At 43.6% G+C, this 19,198-nt stretch overlaps 1 protein-coding gene across 1 annotated transcript in view; it reads left to right on the forward strand.

Annotated features, from left to right (window-relative positions):
- LOC111148642 (unc-79 homolog, NALCN channel complex subunit) overlaps positions 1 to 14,436 on the forward strand; it is a 240,028-nt gene extending 225,592 nt beyond the window's left edge. Inside the window, exons 49-51 of the mRNA XM_022505392.1 lie at positions 1,982 to 2,059; positions 12,447 to 12,488; positions 14,236 to 14,436. Of these exons, the coding sequence (XP_022361100.1) occupies positions 1,982 to 2,059; positions 12,447 to 12,488; positions 14,236 to 14,436 (321 nt within the window). The remainder of the gene's footprint in view (positions 1 to 1,981; positions 2,060 to 12,446; positions 12,489 to 14,235) is intronic.
- Positions 14,437 to 19,198: the final 4,762 nt, after the last annotated feature.

Here is a 19,198-nt window from a genome sequence, read left to right on the forward strand (position 1 = left end):
AGTTGTAATATTAGGTCAATGGATGGGTGGACTTCTAGACGATAAGAGGGATTTTCTTTTCTTTTTTTTTTTTTAAAGATTTTATTTATTTATTTGTCAGGGACAGAGGGAGAGAGAGCGAGCGAGCATAGACAGACAGAGAGGAAGGCAGAGGCAGAGGGAGAAGCAGGCTCCCTGCTGAGCAAGGAGCCCGATGTGGGACTTGATTCCAGGATGCTGGGATCATGACCTGAGCCGAAGGCAGCCGCTCAACCAACTGAGCCACCCAGGCATCCCGATAAGAGGGATTTTCTGTTTACATGATAATTTTGATGGAAACATAAAACAAGCGAGTAAATCTAGTAAAAACAACTTTTGTTCGCTCTGCTGAGTGCCAAAGAAAATTTCTGTGAAACATCTACCTCGAAGGGCTGCTTCATGCTATAAAGTCAGAAGGAGATCGCTATGATTTTTGGATTCTCAGGCAATTTGGAAAAACCCTCACCCACTGGGTCATCCTTCTGTGGTATTTAAGAGCAGACCAACCACACACATTCGTTCTACTCAGGGCTCAAAACCTGGAAAGAGCCTCCCTGTTTTGAGTCACTCTAGGAGAACCTCAGCGCCCCCAATCTTCAAATCCAGCTCAGTTTTAACTCCGATGGCTCGCCAAGAGAGGGGCTGCTCAGAACCTCACTGGGAAATATCTGGGGTATTGTTGGCATGAGCCCAGTTCATTGAACAAGCTTGGATTTGTCCTATGAAGTTAAGATTGGAAGGTGGGTGGGAGGAAGGGACCAGGAAGTCCTTTGGTTCGGTTTGTCACTTTGGAGAATTCTTAGCGGCAGTTAGTATCTTGGTTATGGGGGCTTTATCAGGCGAATTCTCATCTGTGAGGGGCAGGGGATCTGAAGAATGTCATAATGATGATTCCAGTGTGCCCAGAAACCCAACAATGCACTGTCCACAAAAGGCATTCCGGAAATGACTTTTGATTGATTGATACTAGTCTGAGAAACATTTTCTCTTGGCTCTAATCGGAAAGGGGATTATACATCTCCTTCAGTGAAGCACTTCCTTGTCTTTAGAGAAGCAGATGTTATAAAGCAATTTGTATGGAGAGAGGTATTTTAGTTCAGTTTAAAGGAAATTTATGTGACAATTTTAGGGTACATAGACAGTTCTGAGATAAACATTTCTCGGATCATGGAGTCTGAGACTGTCTAAGGAGAACTTAGAGATCAAGCGTTCTGCTCTGTTACTTTACAGACAATGAAATGGGACCTTAAGTAGAGATTTGGTGTCCTTCTGCTGTCATTTTACCTCCTCTCCAAATCTCTTTGATATACAAATATTAGAATTAAATCTGTTACAAATGAATTTTGTACCAAAAATGCTACTGAGTTTGAATTAATTTTATCCTGAAAAATTTGTTAAACTCTATGGGCCAGCCTGGTAAACCACCCACCCCGCCCCAGGATCGTTCAAAATCCAGCCTCACGAATTTCTGAGGAGGGCCTTCCTCTGCATTGTATTTTCGAACTATCGTCAACATGGCCACCTTGTTCTGTAGCGAACAAAGCCGCACAGACAAGTGTGTAATAAGTTGAACAGTCACTTCAGGTGAAGAAACTGGGGAGAAAGGGTCAAGATGGAGAAAAGGACCCAGGGCCAAGTTCTGTAGTTGGAAGGAGGGGAGGAGAAGGCATGTATCCCCTGTATGAATCACATGCAGTAGAGATGAGTGAGATCAATCCCCAAATCCCACTGGCAGCCCTGAGTCAGGTAAGGAGGGCGTGATAATTATAAAACCTCTGGAGCTTTTTAAGTTGGTTTTTAGTTGAGGTTCAAGGGGTGAATAAACACCATCCCTTGGGGTCCCCTTTGGTCATTGTGCCCAAAAGCCTCATGGATGCAGGACATGGGTTGCCTGTGGCTATAGACTAGGTTTCAAGGTGTGTGGATCACTGGGAGTGGAATTGATTTTCATCTTTTGTTTCAGATGGTAGAAATGGTGTGTCTCCATGTGATCAGTTTGATGGAGGCATTGCAAGAATGCAATTCAACAATTTTTGTCAAGGTAGGAAAATCTTAAGATTTTTATAGACCATTTCTTGCTCCTAAAAACAAATGTGGATTTACTTGGAATGTGCCTTTGAAGAGGAAAATAAAACTGATTTGATTTTGACTTTCAGAGTCAGGGGCTGGAGGTTTCAGGCTCATGTAACCGCCCTTCCCCAAATGGTTATCATGATATTTTTGCTCACTCTTTACCACTGTGACTGACTCTAGCTGGGTTAGAGATGCTGGACCATGAATGCATGTTAAGACAAGTCATGAAAATAGTACTGGACAACATTGATCTGAAAATGACCTTATATAAATTTGTTGGGGGTGCCTCACCTTGCCGGATATCCAGAAAACCAAGGAAAATAGTCTTTCGTTGTTGAACTTGGTAGCTAGTGTTTTTCTCTAACGTAAATTAATTTTGTTTCTAATATTACCATAATAAATCACTGTTTAGGATATGAAAGTAATTTTAGTATTTGTCACCTGCCCAACGACATCAGAGGCATACGTGGTAAAAAAAAAATTAGACTAAAGAAGAACTTGGTTTCTCTATCTTTTCTATCTTTTTTACTTCCCCTCTTCTTCCTTTCCTTCCTGTCCTTCCATCTCTTCTTCTCACTGATTCTCCCCCCTCCTCTACCTGTTCCACTTGCTGTTTACCTGTGTGTGTATTTTCTGTTCTCTCTGCCACCATCACCAACCTCCACCACACAGAGCGCATCAGTCTGGGACCTTATAACTTGCTGTTTCGTGCCTTGGTTGACCCTATTCTTGGATAAAGTTCACTTGTCAAGTTAACTCCCACAATGCTGAAGAAAAGCAACCCATTTTCAGGGAAAACTTGACTGTCATCAGAACACTGCAAAGCACCTGGTTCAAATGGGCTAGATAGAGCTTGCTAGTCCACAGCAAAAGTCAACACCATGAGAGAAACTCTATGACTGACGCTCGGATGACCATACATGACTTTATTTCTTATAAATTGTTAAAAGTATAATTTTGATGCAGTAAGATATACATATTTAAAATGTACAATTTGGTAAGTTTTCACCTGTATTACACCCATGAAAACATCACCATAATCAAGGTAATGAACATATCCCTCCCCCCACTAAAGTTTTCCCATATCCTTTTTAGTCTGTCTTTGCCACCATTCATGTATCCTACCTCCCCATCTGCAGACAACTATTGGTCTCTTTTCTGTTACTATTAGCTAGTTTGCATTTTCTAGAATTTTATATAAGTGGACTTATAGAATACTTAAGCTACCCCCTTGCTGCCTTCTCTCATTCAGAATCTATTACAGTTAATCCATTTGGTTGCATGTATCAGCAGATCATTTCTTTTTCTCTCTGCGTAGCTTTCCATGGTGTGGCTGTATCACGTTTTGTGTATCCATTCATCGGTTAATGGACATCTGGGCTCTCTTCAGTTTGGGGCTATCACAAATAAAGCTGCTATGAATACTGACGTACAAATGTTTGTGTAGTTGTATGCTTTCATGTATGTTGGACGCCGAGGAGCAGACTGGCCAGGCCATATGATGTGTGTATAACTTTTCAAGAAATTGACAACCTGTTTTCATAAGTGATTGTGCCCTGTTGCATTCACAGCAGCAGTGTGTGAGCATTTCAGTTGCTATACACCTTTGTCAACACTTCGTGTAGTCGGTCTTCCATTTTAGTCACCCTACAGATTGTGTCCTAGGATCTCACCATGGATTTAAATTGCATGTCCCTATTGATAGGTGACATTAAACATCTTTTGATGTGCTTACTTGCTATCCACGTATCTGCTTGGTGATGTGTCTGTTAAAATTATTTGCCAACTTTTTTTAATTGGGATGGATTTTTTTCTTATAATTGAATTTTAAGACATACATCCCTTATCAGAGATGGGATTTGCAAAGATTTTCTCTGTAGTTGTCTTTTCATTATCTTAGTAGTGTCTTGTGAAGTGTAGACGGTCTTAATTTTGATGAAGTACCATTTATCAAATGTTTCTTTTATGGATCATGCTTTGATGTTGTATTTTAAAAGATCTTTGCCTAATCCAAGGAGAACTGAGCTCTTAACAATATTGAGCCTTCTGATCTATGAACACAGTGTACCTATTTTTTAAATGCTTTTGTTAACTTTTTTCCAGCAATATTTTGTAGTTTTCCATATACAGAACTAGCATATTTCTGTCCAAAAATTCACCCCTACGTATATAATAGTTTTAGGGTATTATAAGTAGTATTTTTTAATCTAAATTGCTGATTGTGCATTGCTAGTATTTAGAAATACAACTGATTTTATATTGATCTTTTACCCTGCTGGCTGTTAAACTCATTTATTAGTGCTAGTACCTTTTTTGCAGATTTCATCAGCTTCTCTGTATAGACAATTGTGTCATGTACAAGTAAAGGCAATTCTCTTTCTTCCTTTCCAGTCTTTATACCTTTTATTTCTTTATCTTGTCACATTGCTTTGGCTAGATCCTCTAGTACAAGTTGAATAGAAGTCATTAGAGTGGGAAACCTTGCCTTGTTCCTGATCTGAGGAAGAATGCATCCATCTTTCCTCATTAAATATTAGCTATCAGTTTTTCATAGGTATTCTTTGTGAAACTGAAAAAGGTTCCCTTCAATTCCTGGTCAGCTACGAATTTTTGTCAGGAATAAATATAAGACTTTTCAAATACTTTTCTTACATTTATGGAGACGGTTATTTGACTATTCTTTCTTGGCTGTTAACAGGGTAAATTTTATGGATTGATTTTTGTATATTAAACCAATCTTGTATTCCTGGGACAAACCATACTTGGGTGTGATATGTATTATCTATCCTTTTTATATCTTGCTGAATTCTGTTTGCTAACATTTTAAAATAATTTTTTACATTGATGTTCATAAGGAATGTTGGACTGTAGTTTTTCTTTTCTAGCAATAAATATTTTAGGTTTTGGTATCAGGGTAATGATGGTCTCATAGAGTGATTTGGGAAGTATTCCTCCTTTTCTGTTCTGTGAAAAATTTTGTATAGATTTGGTGTTATTTTTCCCTTGAATATTTGATAGAATTGGGCTTAAAATTTTCTTTGCAGAAGGGTTTTAAATTAAAGATTCAATTTCTTTAATAGATATAAGGCTGTTTAGGTTTTCTGCTTATTCTTGAGTGATCTTTGGGGTAGTGTATGTCTTTCAAAGAATTTGTCCATTTCATCAAAGTAGTCAATTTTATTGGCATGAAGTTGTTCATAATATACTTTTAAGAGCTGTAGGATCAGTAGTTATGCCACCTCCTTAATTCCTGACATTGGTGATTTGTGACTTTTTTTTCTCCCGGTCAGTCTGTATAGAGACATATGAATTCTAGTGAGTTTTTGATTGAAAAACAACAACAACCAGCTTTTGAGTTGTTTTCACTGATTTTCTGTGTTTTGTTTCATTGACTTCTATTTATTATATTCTCCCTTCTGATTACTTTAGCTTTAATTCACTCTCATCTATTATGTTTCCCTCTAAGCACTGGTTTAGTGGCATCCCACAATGCGATATGTTGTATTCTCATTTACATTCAGTTCAAAATACTTTCTAAATTCTTTTTCACTTTCTTTGCTTGACTCATTTTTGGTTACTTAGAAACATATTACTTAGTTTCCAAATATTTGGGAATTTTCTAGTTAATGGGTCTTTAGTTCCTGTTTGTGGTCCGAGAACATACTGTATATAATTTCAGTCATTTTAATTTATTGAGACTGATTTTATAGGCTGTGTTGGTAAATGCCCAGTGTGCACTGGAAAGAATGTGTCTTCTGCTGTTGTTGGGTATAGTGTCCTATGCTGCTTGGTTCAAGGTTATTGGTAGTGTTGTCCAAGTCTTTGATATCGTTCCTTCTATCTACTTATTCTATTAATTACTGAGAAAGAGGTATTGAAATATCTCTGTTGAAAGGGGTATCTGAAAATCTCTTGTGGATTTGTTTATTCATCTTTTCAGGTTTACCAGTTTTTGCTTCATGTATTGTGAATCTCTGTTATTAGATGCATAAATGTTTAAGATTATTAGGTCTTCCTGATGAAATGAATTCTTCAGGAGCTGTCTTTATCCTCAGTAATCATCTCTGCTGTGAACAGTACTTTGATATTAATAAAGGCAGTGTAGTTTTTCTTTGACTAGTGTTAGGATGGTATATCTTTTTCTATCCTTTTACTTTTAACTTATTTGTGACTTTATGTTTACAGTATATTTCTTACAGAGAGTGCGTAGCTAGATGTTGCATTTCTTTTAAATCCAGTCTGACAATCCCTTCCTTTTAATTGGGGGGGGGGGTCTTTAAACCATCTGCATTTAATGTGTTTTGTGCCATTGTTGGGTCTAACACTATCATCTTGCAATTTGTTTTCTATATGTTCCATCTGTTCTTTGTCTCCTGTTCTTTTTTTTTTTTCTTCATTTACTTTCTGTTGGATTGAGATGTTAACAATTAAATTTTGGCTATAATTTCCTCTTCTAATGAAAAGGAAGCTAAGGTTGTTATTTTGAGAAACTTCTGTACTATCATCAATGTTTAGTGCTCTAAATTTCTTCCTTTAGCTGCATTCTTCCAGATATTCTCATTTCCATTCAATTCAAAATATTTACTAATTTCCCTTTTGGTTTCTTCTTTTCCCATGAGTTATTTAGAAGTAGACATGTGTTCTTTAGTTATCTTATTAGCTGTATGTTTTAGTTGTTTTTTTGTGTGGCTGATTTGGAGTTCATGGTATACATTTTTAACTTATCACTGTCTACCTTCCAGTAATATACCACTTTGTGTATATAGGTGGATTTCCATCCTCGGCTTTGTGCTCTTACTGTCATCCATTTTACTTCCATGTATGTTATAAACCAAACCACACGCTCTTATTGTTTTTGCTTTAAGCAGTCAATTATCTCTTAGAGACTTAACATTTTTTTCAGTATTTATTTATATTTGCTATTATTGCCATATTTATACTTGCCATTTTCAGTCTTTTCCCCTCCTTTTATAGATCTAAACTTTTATCTTTCTTCTGCTCAAATGACTTCCTTTACTATTTTCTTAAAAAGATTTTATTTATTTATTTGAGAGAGAGTGTGAGAGAGAGTATGAAAGGGGAAAAGGTCAGAGGGAGGAGACTCCCCACTAAGCAGGGAGCCCAATGTGGGACTCGATCCCAAGACTCTGGGATCATGACCTGAGCTGAAGGCAGTCCCTTAACCAGCTGAGCCACCCAGGCACCCTCCTTTACCATTTCTTACACAGGTCTGCTGGTGGTTGATTCCTTTGCTCTTTTACATGAGAAAGTATGTACTTTGCCTTTGTTTTTGGAAGGTATTTTCACTGGGTATTGAATTCTAGATTCTAAGGTTGGATTTTTTTTTCAGTGCTTCAAAGATGTTGCTCATTTACTGTCTTCTTGCTTTCATTGTTTCCAACAAGAAATCTCTATTATTCTAATTTTTTTCTTCTGTATGTAATTTGTCCTTTTTTTCTTTTCTTTCTTTCTTTCTTGCTTTCTTTTTTTTTTTTTTTTTTGGCTTCTTCAAAGATTTTCTCTGAACCATTATTGTTAAGTAATTTGATGATGAAACACCTGAGTATAGTTTTCTTCATGTTTCTTATGCTTGGGTTTGTGGGGCTTCCTGGATCTATGGATTTATAGTTTTCTTTATATTTGGAAAATATCAACTATTGTTTCTTTAAATATTTCCTTCTATGCCTCTACTCGACATACTAAGTATTTCCTTTACCTTCTTGACCGTATTGAATATAGTTATAATAACTGTTCTAATGCCCTTCTCTACTAATTCTGTTATATGTATCATTTTGAGGTCTTTTCCAATTGATTGGTTATTTTTCTTTTTCATTTTTTCTTTTCTTTTTATTTATTTTGGGGGGTGGGGTTGGCAGAGGAAGAAGCAGAGAGACAATCTTAAATAGGCTCCATGCCCAGTGCAGAGCCCAATGTGGGGCTTGATCTCACAACCCTGAGATCATGACCTGAGCCGAAATCAAGAGTTGGATGCTTAACCAACTGAGCCACCCAAGCGCCCCTCCAATTGATTGATTTTTATTCTCATTATAGGTCATCTTTTCCTGCTTCTCTGCATGCCTGGTAATTTTTTATTACATTCTTGACATTTTGAATTTGACTTTCTTGGGTGCTGGATATTTTTGTATCTCTAAAAAATATTTTTTGAGCTGTGTTCTGTGATATTGTTAAATTGTTTAGGTAGTTTTTTCCTTTTGATATTTGCTTTTAAGCCTTGTCAGGTGATCAGAGCTGCATTTCATCTAGAGCTAATGTTTCTTCACCACTAAGTAATAGCCTTCTGAGTATTGTACTTGATACTCTGTTAGTTAAAGAATTTAAAGTAGGGGCACCTGGGTGGCTCAGTCATTGGGCGTCTGCCTTCGGCTCAGGTCATGGTCCCAGGGTCCTGGGATCGAGCCCCACATCAGGATCCCTGTTAGACGCGAAGCCTGCTTCTCTCTCTCCCACTCCCCCTGCTTGTGTTCCCTTTCTCGCTGTGTATCTCTCTCTGTCAAACAAATAAATAAAATCTTTTTAAAAAGAAAGAATTCAAATTTTAAAAAAATTGCCCACTCTCACTAGTTTGTGGGAATACCAACTGTTGCTGGCACTGTGTGGTCACCACTCTAATCTTTTTGGGTTGTTTTTTTCTACAGCCTTGGGTAGTTTTCTCACATGTGTGCACTGGTCAGTGTGTAGCTGATGACTCAAGGGGAACCTTTTACAGATCTTCAGAGTTCTCTCTTGCTGTCTTTCTCTCTTTCTGTGCAGCTCCCTCCTCTCCAGTACTCTGTCTGGCAAACTACACACCTCGGCCTCCCTGGGCTCCCCGATCCATCTCTTTAACTCAGGAAGACAGTCAGGCTCTGTCCAGGTCCTGCAAGCTTTCTAGGCAGTAAGCTAGGATAATTGTAGGGCTTACCTTGTTTCCTCTCCCTTGGGGATCGCGGAACTGCCCTGATGCCCAGGGTCTAAAAACCACTGTTTCATATACTCTATCTGAAATTTTAATTGTTCCAGGCAGGAGGGTAAATCTGGTCTTTGTTACTCCATCTTTGCTAAAGAAGAAAGTTTCACACCTAATTTTAGTTTTGAGAACTGGAACAAGCATGGAGTGAAATGAATGCAATTTACCTGAGCAGAAAATCTTTATCCTGTAGCATAAAGCAATATAAGAGGAAAAGTATCACTTTTATTTTGGTGAAAAACAACCTATTTTTTTTTAAATGTCCTTCGGTTTTCTGGATATCATTTCTGGAGAGGAAAAAAAAACCCAGCCAACTTTATTATCACATTACAGAACCCAGAATAAATAACATCTAATTCTTACTGACAGCTTTGTAGGAGCCACTAGCAAAAGGGAATGAAAATGAATGTTACTCAGTAAGTCAAATTAGCATTCCTGAAATAGGATGACTGTTAGATTATATAATGCTATCAATAATGAGATTTAACTTGAAGGCTTTAGTCATGAGATTCAAAAATGACAAACCTGAAGGTCCTTTGCAGATATATATTAGAATGATATGGTCACATGTTTCATAAATGGGCTAATAGCAAAGACACTTCAAAAACCAACCTCACTATTCCCCTTGGTTGCCTCATAGGCTTTGAGCCCCAGGAATAGCTCTGGGAAAGGTGTTCACCCAGGGTCAGTGTACTCAGTGCTTTCTGGCTCCTACCGTGCTTGGTCCCTCAGGATCTTAACAGGAGCTTAGTTTGGGTCTTTCCTAAATACCCAGAAGCATATGGCCCTGCTCCTTATTAAATAGGTCAAAACTCAACAAAAGTTTCTAGACACTAGGACCCTTAGAGTTGTTTTTCTTTGTTTTGGGTTTTTTTTTTTTTTCTTTGTAAACATTGGAGAGGAAGTGGTCAGACTAGTTTATTTTTTCCCAATCAGAATGTTTACATGAGCCAGTCCTGCTAATGGCCAGAGAGCATAGCTTTATCTGCCACTGACCTTTGTAATCCCAGTTTGTTATAAGGGTTGGTGGTTGGAGGAAGCCGGGAGAAAATGTCGCTTTCTGACTTAAAAAAAAATTTGTATTTTCTGATATTTTGAGTTTTAGTCCAATTACACTGTACACTGTTCCAAACACAACATTCATGCTAGAGACAGAGTATTGCATGGCTCCAAGATGACACTGTGTCTATGAGTGAGCATCAGTGCCAGTGAAACGAGCAAACTGTTCATCTCGACAGAATGCTCAAAGCAAAACAATAGCCAGATTGAGTCTTGGGAGGAAAAGCATAGAGAGAAATGTAGTTTCTCACTTCACCAAGTTGTGTGTGTCTGTGTGTGCGCACGTGCGCGTGCACATGCACGTGTGCATGTGTGTGTGTGTTGATGAGCTAAATGAATGTGGCAGCCCGTGGCCGTGACTAGTGAACAGAGAGGTTATTGGTACATTGTCCCCCATCCCAGCAGGCCTCCTGCTGGTTCTTTCATTTTCCTCATGGCACAGCTCCTCCGGTTTGCCCAGGATGGAAACCTCAGCTTCTGCTCTTTTCCTCGCTCTGAAGAGCAGACCGGGGGTCTCTCAGATTGTGTCTGCAGGCATCACCCTTCTTTCTCTCCAAAGCCACCCCTGGTCTTACCGTTACCATCGAGGCAGCGTGCTCCACCCCCCGGCCCCCAGCCTCCACTCTCCACACCCTTCCTCACCGTAGTCTGCAAATTGCTACCATGATGATCTTTCTGGAGCCCAGTTCCACTCGCAGTGAATGGGGCTCCCCTCTTCAGAAGTTATAGTAGATTTGGAAACAATCCCAGGTCATCATGGGTGGGTGGTGAAGGGCCTCCCCTCCGCTTTGCTAAACTTGTTTCTCCTGACCCCCCTCCCGAGAACCTCGGGCTTCAACATCACCTGAATCCCTCCCACCTCCACCTCCCTGTGCACTCCGCCACCTGTGGGCCTCGCTTCCTGGAGTGTGCCCTTGTATTCATGGCTAGGGCTGCTGGGACGGTCCCACGGCCTAGGCAGCTGAAACACAGAAACTTCTTACCCCACAGTTCTGGAAGCCAGAAGTCCGAGCTTAAGGGGTCAGCAGAGTTGTTCCTTTTGAGGGCTGTGAAGGAGAACCTGTTCCATCCTCCCCCAAACTCACTTTGGGGATTGGTGGGCAATCTTTGGCATTCTCTGGCTTGTAGACCTCTGCCTTCATCTTTGCATGGGGCTCTGCCGGTGGGCGGGCCTGTGTCCAGATTTTCCCCTTTGCCTAAGAGCATCAGTCATATTGGATGAGGGGCCCACCCTGCCGTAGAATGACCTCATCTTAACTCATTACATCTGCATCGATCCCTCTTCCAAATAAGGTCACATTCTGAGGCAGTGTGGGTAGGGACTACAGCGTCTGTCTGGGGAGGGCACGACTGAGCGCATGGCCACTGTATTCCTCTACGGAACAGGAGTAGAGGGTTGGAAAGAACGCAGAGTGGAGAGACGCATATTCGGGTGTTAGAGATCTGAGCAGTGCCGCGTCTAGCCTTTCCAAACGTGCCGGAACCAGCACACCCCCTGCCCCATTTAAACCCACCAATCAGAGAGCTGTGGAGCACCCTCTGGGAAACACTATTCTATCCCAGACTTCCGGATTTACGTGACCTTACGGTCCAGAGGGCTGAACCATGGCTGAGAGACCAGAGCAGGGAGAGGAGAGCCACTGCTGGAGGCCCTTGGGCTGGACATCCTGTGAGCTCCAAGGAAGGACAAAGCAAAGGGGGTCAGGTGGACCAGAGGGGCCGGAGGAGGGCAAGGCCCCCACAGGCCTGCAGTTTGAGTGCCTTGCTCCCTGCGGGAGTGGGGACCCTCTGCTTGCCTGCCTGCGTCCACACCTCTGGCCCAAGCCCCTCTTGCTGCCCTCCACCTTCCAGATCAGAGCCAGGTGACCTCAGGGCATGCTTTTTTATACCGCTGAAGCTTTTCAGCCACCTCCCAGGGAGATTTCCTTAACAACTCCGGGCAAATAGAGTCGCCGTCCTACTCGGGGGACTCAAGTTTAGAGATCCTCGTGGAGGAAATGCTATTTCAAGAAAGTGAGGATTTAATTAAATAAATACACATTTCATTTCCCGTGTGTGGTAGCTCTCAAGAGACAATCAGTCATTTACTCTAGAGCATGTGTTCCGGGCACTCTCAGGGGCACTCATTAACCTCCCAGTGCCACTGGCTCAGCAGGGTCTGGCCTCAGAAAGATGTTTTTCCGATAATGGATAACTCCGCAGCAGGGGCCCATCCCTTTGGTGATGTTACAGGATTTCTGTGTGCCCAGCGTTCCCGAGCGGTAGCCAAAGCTGCTGGGGGCAGGGATGGAGAATTTGAATAACACGGCTTCTGTGTTTCTCCACACAGCTGATACCTATGTGGTTGCCAATGATTCAGTCAAATACCAAGGTAAGTCATCACTGGGTGGACCAGAAGCTCAGTTCCCTGCAGACAAGGTCAGGCCGTGAACAGGGCTCCCTGATGCTCCACTTGCTGTGGAGAAAGGTGAATTCACCCTGCTCCCGGCCTCAGGGGGCTGGCACGGCACGGGCTCTGTGGGCCAGGGAACGGGCATGCAGGCCGAGGGGACAGCGGGAGCCACGGTCGTACTATCCACTGTGGATGAGGGTGTGAGTGGAGGGGGGACCCGAGTCTGAGCGAGGCTCACTTCCTGACTAGAATGCAGGCCTGTCCCACCTTCCGAGGACACCCCCGTGCATCTGAGCCCAGGCATGTTCAGTGCTCTCTCCTGGTCACTGAAATAGACTTTCCGTGGGGCCCCCGGCTGGCTCGGTCGATAGACTATGCGACTTCATCTCAGGGTCGTGAGTTCAAGCCCTATGCTGGGGGTCAAATAAATTAAATAAACTTTAAAGAAAAATAAAATGGATTTTTTGTGACAGGAAGGATTCTATTAAGAAATGCTAACATTGAATGAATGACAGAACTGAGCCAGAAGGGAGGGGACCTGCCCCTCTTGTTCTACCTATGAGGAAACTTGGAATCAGTTATAAGAGTCACTTAGCTGGGGGCCTCACAGCCAGGAAGGAAAGACCCTATCCAAGTGTCTTTCCCATTGCCAGGCCCCACCTTGAGTGACGCATCGTCATTGTTGGGCCGGACGTCCTCCATGACTAGTCGGGGTCCCTGGGGCCTGACAGGATGACGGCGGAGCTAGGCCCCTGCTCCACCCAGAACTAGGCTCTGTCTACGGCACCGGGAGCACAGGGCAAGCAGGGGGCAGAGATGCAAACCTTCTTGCTGGTTTTCTTCTCAGCATCAGGGAGGGATGTCAGTGGATAGAAGGAGGCTGACCTCAAGGTCCGCAGACACCAAGACAGAAGTGCAGCCATCAACACGGACTTTCAGGCTCTGAGTCAGGGATCATGGTGTTGGTGCCATTTGGGGCCACAGGTGGGGGTGCCTGCACTGCTGAAAACCTGTGAAAACGGTGGCTCGTTCCAGATTGCCCCTTGTCCCCCCGACTCCGCCTTTAGGAAATCGAAACCCGAGGCCAACAGAGCTTACAACCTGGCCTCTTCTCGGGCAGTACTATGAGAACAGAGAGACCATAATCATGATTAAAATGCAAGGAAGAACTATTATGTGCCCACTTCTGTTCTCCATTAACTCACCCTTAAAGGAAAACCCCATGAGGTGTTACTGTCCCCAGTTTGCCCAGGAGAAAAGCCAAACAGATGGAAAAACCTTGTTCCCAGCATTGTCCACAGAGGAGCTCGGATCTGAGAGCTGGCGGCAGAGCCTGCGTGGCGACCTGGTGACCGGCTCCTGGGGGATGGCATGTGTGTGTGTGTGTGTGTGTGTGCGTGCGTGCGTGTGTGTGTGTGTGTCTGTCTGCCCCCACCCAGCTTGTCAGCTTTACGTCCCCCTTGCAGCGAGTGGGTCGGGATGGGAATGGCATTAAGTGGATGGATCTGGGCCAGAGTGACTTTAGAGTCCCTGGCCCCGGCCCGCGCGTCCCCCGCCCTGTCCGCCGCCAGATGTGAGAGCTGGTCTCTGTGTTGAGGCCCAACGGCCCTGGAGCCCCACGGGAAGGCTCTGCCTGCAGGAGAAGCCCGGGCTGGTGCTCCCTTGGGTGGAGCCTGGACCGTCGAGGGAGAGAAACTAAACCCACTGTCTCGCCCTTCCTCAACAGCACTTATCGGCAGGACTGCAGCTTCGTCTCCAGGCCATTCAGAACAACGTGAACCACCACAGCCTAAGGACACTGCCCGGCGCGGCCCCGAGCAGCGCGGGCCTGGTGGCCCTCCGCAAGTGGCTCCAGTGTACCCAGTTCAAAATGGCCCAGGTGGAGATCCAGTCCTCGGACGCGGCCTCTCAGTTTTATCCTCTATGAGCGGACTCCTCGGCTCTCAGTGTCAACACTCTGGTTTAGCAATAATGGGTTTCAAAAAAAACAAAACAATTTGATCCAAGCAGGTTGGGGAACATATCGGTACTGTACATTTTCATTCAAGGAAAAAAAAAAAAAAAAAGACGTGCAAAGGCCGGAGAGGGCCAAAAAAATGAAGCTTTCTTGCTACACATCTTTCTGATGACTCCTTGGGCTATATCTGATTAAGTGTTTCCTTACATTATTTTTTAAGAAACCAAATCATTTTTCTTTAACTAACTTCTATTTTTTTTAAGAAAAAAAAAAAAAAACAACAACAACAGACTGGTGGGTACTCACAGAAAAGTTGTATAAGTCCCCCGTTGCTATTTTTGATGATAGAGAATAAATAGGGTTTTTGAAACCTTTGTAGTGTTTTTTCTTAAAATCCACTCTTGGCAATGCAATAAAAAAAAAAAAAACAAAACCCGTCACCATAAGCCAGTGACACTTGACTGAAGCTTTTTGTCATTATCCTGGGAAAAGTGGCAGGTTGCAAGGACCATTACAAAGTGCACTTAGAAATTAGGTGGTTAAACTGTGCCAATTGTTTTTTCTTTGTTTTATAATATCATTTTCCAAAACTGTCCAGTAAGTTTTATTATTTTTAAAACTAATTTTTCAACTCATTCGTTCTAGGCTGTACTTTCTTGTCAGCTTAATGAGAAACACTTTAGTTTTGTGAATAATAAATTTTATTCTTTTGTTAACACTTGTATACAATTCAATTTAGAACTGTAGATTGCGTACTGGACCAGACGACCCCCCACGCTGGCACAGAGCACTGCACCTGGAGTTCTGTTTCATAAAACGGGATTTTAATAGTGTAAGAGCACCAAGATTTATCAGCACTTCTACTTAGCATTTGACTGTGCATTCACAAATCATACTTCTCTATCCTGTAATGCACTGACGACAAGAAGACTTACTATACATTTAAGCTGTATATTGACATGCTATTAAATGCACTTTTTTATTATCTTTGTGAGCCTGGGGTTTTTTAAAAATCAGTTTATACATGGCTTGTAAATTTTAAAAACTTCTAACTTCCTTGAAAACTAGAGTACAGTTATTGAAAGGAAAAGGCTTTCTTTCGGGTCATCTGGTAAGAGAAAGACACAATTTATTTGAAGACTGTTCTCCAGGAAGGATCTTGAGGACTTGAGGCAATGTTCTTTCTTTCTTTTTTTCTTTCTTTCTTTTTTTATGTTGGTTATTATGAAGAGGACTCTTTTCTGCTGGGAAATCTGATACCTTCATGCTTCTCAGGGGAAAATAAGTCCTCAAATGTTTGTTTCACGGGAGTTCTAGAACATCTGGGTGGTAGAGCTTCACCCCTATGAGAACTTGCGGAGAACCAGTCGGTCCCCAGATGAAGGATGTAGAAATGATCATTCTTCCTGTTTGATGTAGGAGCTCTTCTGACAGGCCTCCCCCTGGCTAGGACGCTCCCCGTTGTGCTTGGTTATGCTTCCGTCAACGTTCTGACTTCTATAAAAGTTGTGTGTGTCTTTATCTCACTTGTAAACTGTGACAGCTTAGAGGTTATGTCCTGTCTCCGTATCCCCAGGGTCTGGCACTCACCACCAGTTTAATTAACGTCTCTTGAACGGAATGGATTCGATTAAGCAACAGGTCTTCCTGACCTCTCCAGGGGGCTCAGTAAGGGCTGAACTGTGACATTTTCTTTTCGAGCAGCGATTCCTGGAGGGGGTAGTGGAAACAGGCCAGGGATGGAGGTGTTGGCTTCTTTCCGTGTGGGGGGTTTGATGACGCCACTCTTCATTCATCCTGAGTTCTGCTGCAGGCAGCCCCGTCCTACCAGTAGATAGACAAGGTCCGAAGTCCTCCACAGGCTCTTCTCCAACCCCGGCTCTTGCAACGGACTGCTGCCTCAGTTTCTCTTTATATTTGTATCCCCCCGCCAAAGGGCTGGAGAGGACCCCTCAACTCAGCCCTCTTGTCTGGTCCCCTGAATGTTTCCTTTACCCCAGTCACAATCTGGGGTCTTGGCCAGACCCAGGCAGGTCTGTCTCCTTGCCCCTGAGAACTGTGACCTGTCGTCCTGCCAAGCGGACCCAAATACTGTCTCTGCTGGGACCCTGCCACTTCCCTGCTTTATCCAGACCAGTACGCTTCTTCTCTGGCCTACACTGTCCTCCGGCCCATCCCCCAGGGTGGTCTTCTTCTTCTGGTCTTGTGTCACCCACCCTCCCCATCCCCCAGCAAGTCAGACTCAGGCTCTTAGAAGAAGAGTTAGGACAAGCAGGGACAGATGGCAGTTGAGCAGGATTGGCCCTCATGAATCAGAGGAGAAGCCATTCACCTAGATCAGGGGTCAGCCCACCGGTTTTCCTAAGGTTTTATCAGAACTGGCCATACCCACCATGTACGTGGGGTCTGTGACCCATTTGTACTACAAAGGCAGAGTGAAAGAGCTGGGACGAGATGTGTGGTTCTGAAGCCCGAAACTATTGACCATCTGCCCCTTTACGGAAAAAGTCTGCCAACCCCTGGCCTGGTTGACGGCCACAGAGGGAAACCGCATCGAACCCTCACGTGGCCATAGCTTTCTGCCACCTCAGAGCTTTTGAAATTTCACTAATACTTCATCAGTACAGTGGGGACAAGGACGCATTTGACTTCATAGGGTTGTTGAGGTGATAAAAGAATGTGAGGAAGGAGCGATGCCTGGAGCATGGTAAGCAGAGCAAGTGATGACTTCCTATTCTTCTTCATGTGTTAACGCCTAGGAGGTAAATCTACTTGCCCAAGGTCACTCGGCTAGTGAGAGGCAGTGTTGGAACTTGACCACAGGCCATCTGACCCCAATGACTCTGCTCTCAACCAGTGCCCGCCACAGCCCAGCCCCACGTGGCAGCCTGACGGCAGCAGAGGACACAGAGACTCCAACAAATTTTGCCTGATCCAGAGTTGCCCAGTACGGATCATTGACTTGGAGAAGGGCCAAGGCGTAGGCTCAGTTCTCCCTTGGCTGCAGAATCCTACTGACTTCAGAGTGCGAATGGAACATTCTGAGATGCCCAAGGGGAGACTGAGCCCAAATCTGCAAATGTGTAGATTCTATGATTGTGTGCAGTGGACATGCCTCTTACTAGCTGGGTGACCTTGGACAAGTTCTTAAACCTCTGGACATCTGCTTTTCCTTATCTGTAAATGGAGCTATCTACTCAGCCCCCAGGTGATGGAAAGCTCGCATGGGTGGAAGACTGTGAAGGCACTGGGAGACCGCCAGGAAGACCAGGGTCGCCTTAGGAAGACCACTCGGGGGGACGGCTCACAGCTGCAGACTCACCCGGTTTTTTTCTCCAGCTAGTCCCTCAGAAGCAAGACCTACAAGGCCATAGAGGCAAACGTGATCGCGATAGCCAAGGATGGCCCGTCTTCACCATGCAGGATTCCTCTCTTTGCAACCCTGCCCTTCTACCCATCACCAGGATGTTTTCACTGAATCTCTTCCCAGAGGTTTCATCTGAGGTCAAGTGCTTGCAACAACTCCATTTCGAAGCTACCGCAGACCAAAAAAGGATTGGATCAGGCCGGAGAAGATAGGTTATCTACCAAGACTTTCTCCTGAGCTGGGGCTGAAGGGCTTCTGGGGATAACTGGACAGCGCAGATCATGTCACATTACTCCTTTAGTAGAATTAATTTGCAAATGTGTATATGGGGCAGATGGAGTGTTTTGACAGTAATGGAAGTGGTTGGAGCTCAGTGGACTAGTACCAGACCGTGTTTTCGTAAGAGCTGATCCCTTTGGGAGATGGCTGAAGTCTTATTCATAAAAGGCTGGTCGGTTTATTCCACTGACAGGAGCGACATGCAGGAAGCCTCTTGAAGAGGGCTCGAGAGAAGCCCGGAAGCCATGATGGAGCCATGATGGAGCCATCATGGATTGAGTGTCTACTAAGTCCTGAGTACTTTACACAGGTTTCCCTTTCTGCTCATGGCGCCCCCTACATTGTGATTCCTATTTTGCAGATGGGGCCACTGAGGCCCAGAGGTTATATGACTTCTCCAAGGTCATTCAACTGACTATACTAGCATTAGGACCAAATGGCATCTGACTTCATGTCAGCACTCCCCTGAATAAAGGTTAATGTCTCTCTGCTTTTTCTGGGCTCTTTGGGCTGACATGGGCCAAGAGTGTGGGGTGGAGAAGTCTGAGGGCTTCCTTGGGAGCAGCTGTATCTTGATGTTTCTGTTTAGTGATCATTTATCATAAATTCCCATCAAGCCAGCGTCACCTTCTGATAAGACATTTTCTCCTTTGCTTTGGGGAATTCATTTAGTTTTCCACTTAATATAATAGTTTTATGGTAAAGAATAAAAATGTATGAATTGAAGAGCATGGTGCTGAATCGTTAGATTGGGGGCCTGCCGGGAGCTGGCTCAGCCCTGCAGACACTCGTCTCCCAGGTCGTCGTAACCTTCGCTGCAGGGTTACAGGAGGGCTGCAAGTAGAGCATCTCATCTCAACGTCACAAAGTGATGGGAGGAAGGCACTTCCGTTATCAGCCCCATGTTACAGATGAGGAAACCGAGGCACAGAGAGACAATACTTAACAAAAGTCACTCAGTAAGAGGTAGAACAAAATACCTCCAAAACCCCTAGTCCCTTCTAATACATAATCGGAGAGTTAATGACAGGTAGAGTCTTTTGCTACTCACCTGATGGACAAGGTAGAATACTATGGACCCGAAGT

The sequence above is a fragment of the Enhydra lutris genome, unplaced genomic scaffold (assembly GCF_002288905.1).
Source record: "Enhydra lutris kenyoni isolate GAN:26980312 unplaced genomic scaffold, ASM228890v2 scaffoldscaffold20, whole genome shotgun sequence".
NCBI classification, from domain to species: domain Eukaryota; kingdom Metazoa; phylum Chordata; class Mammalia; order Carnivora; family Mustelidae; genus Enhydra; species Enhydra lutris.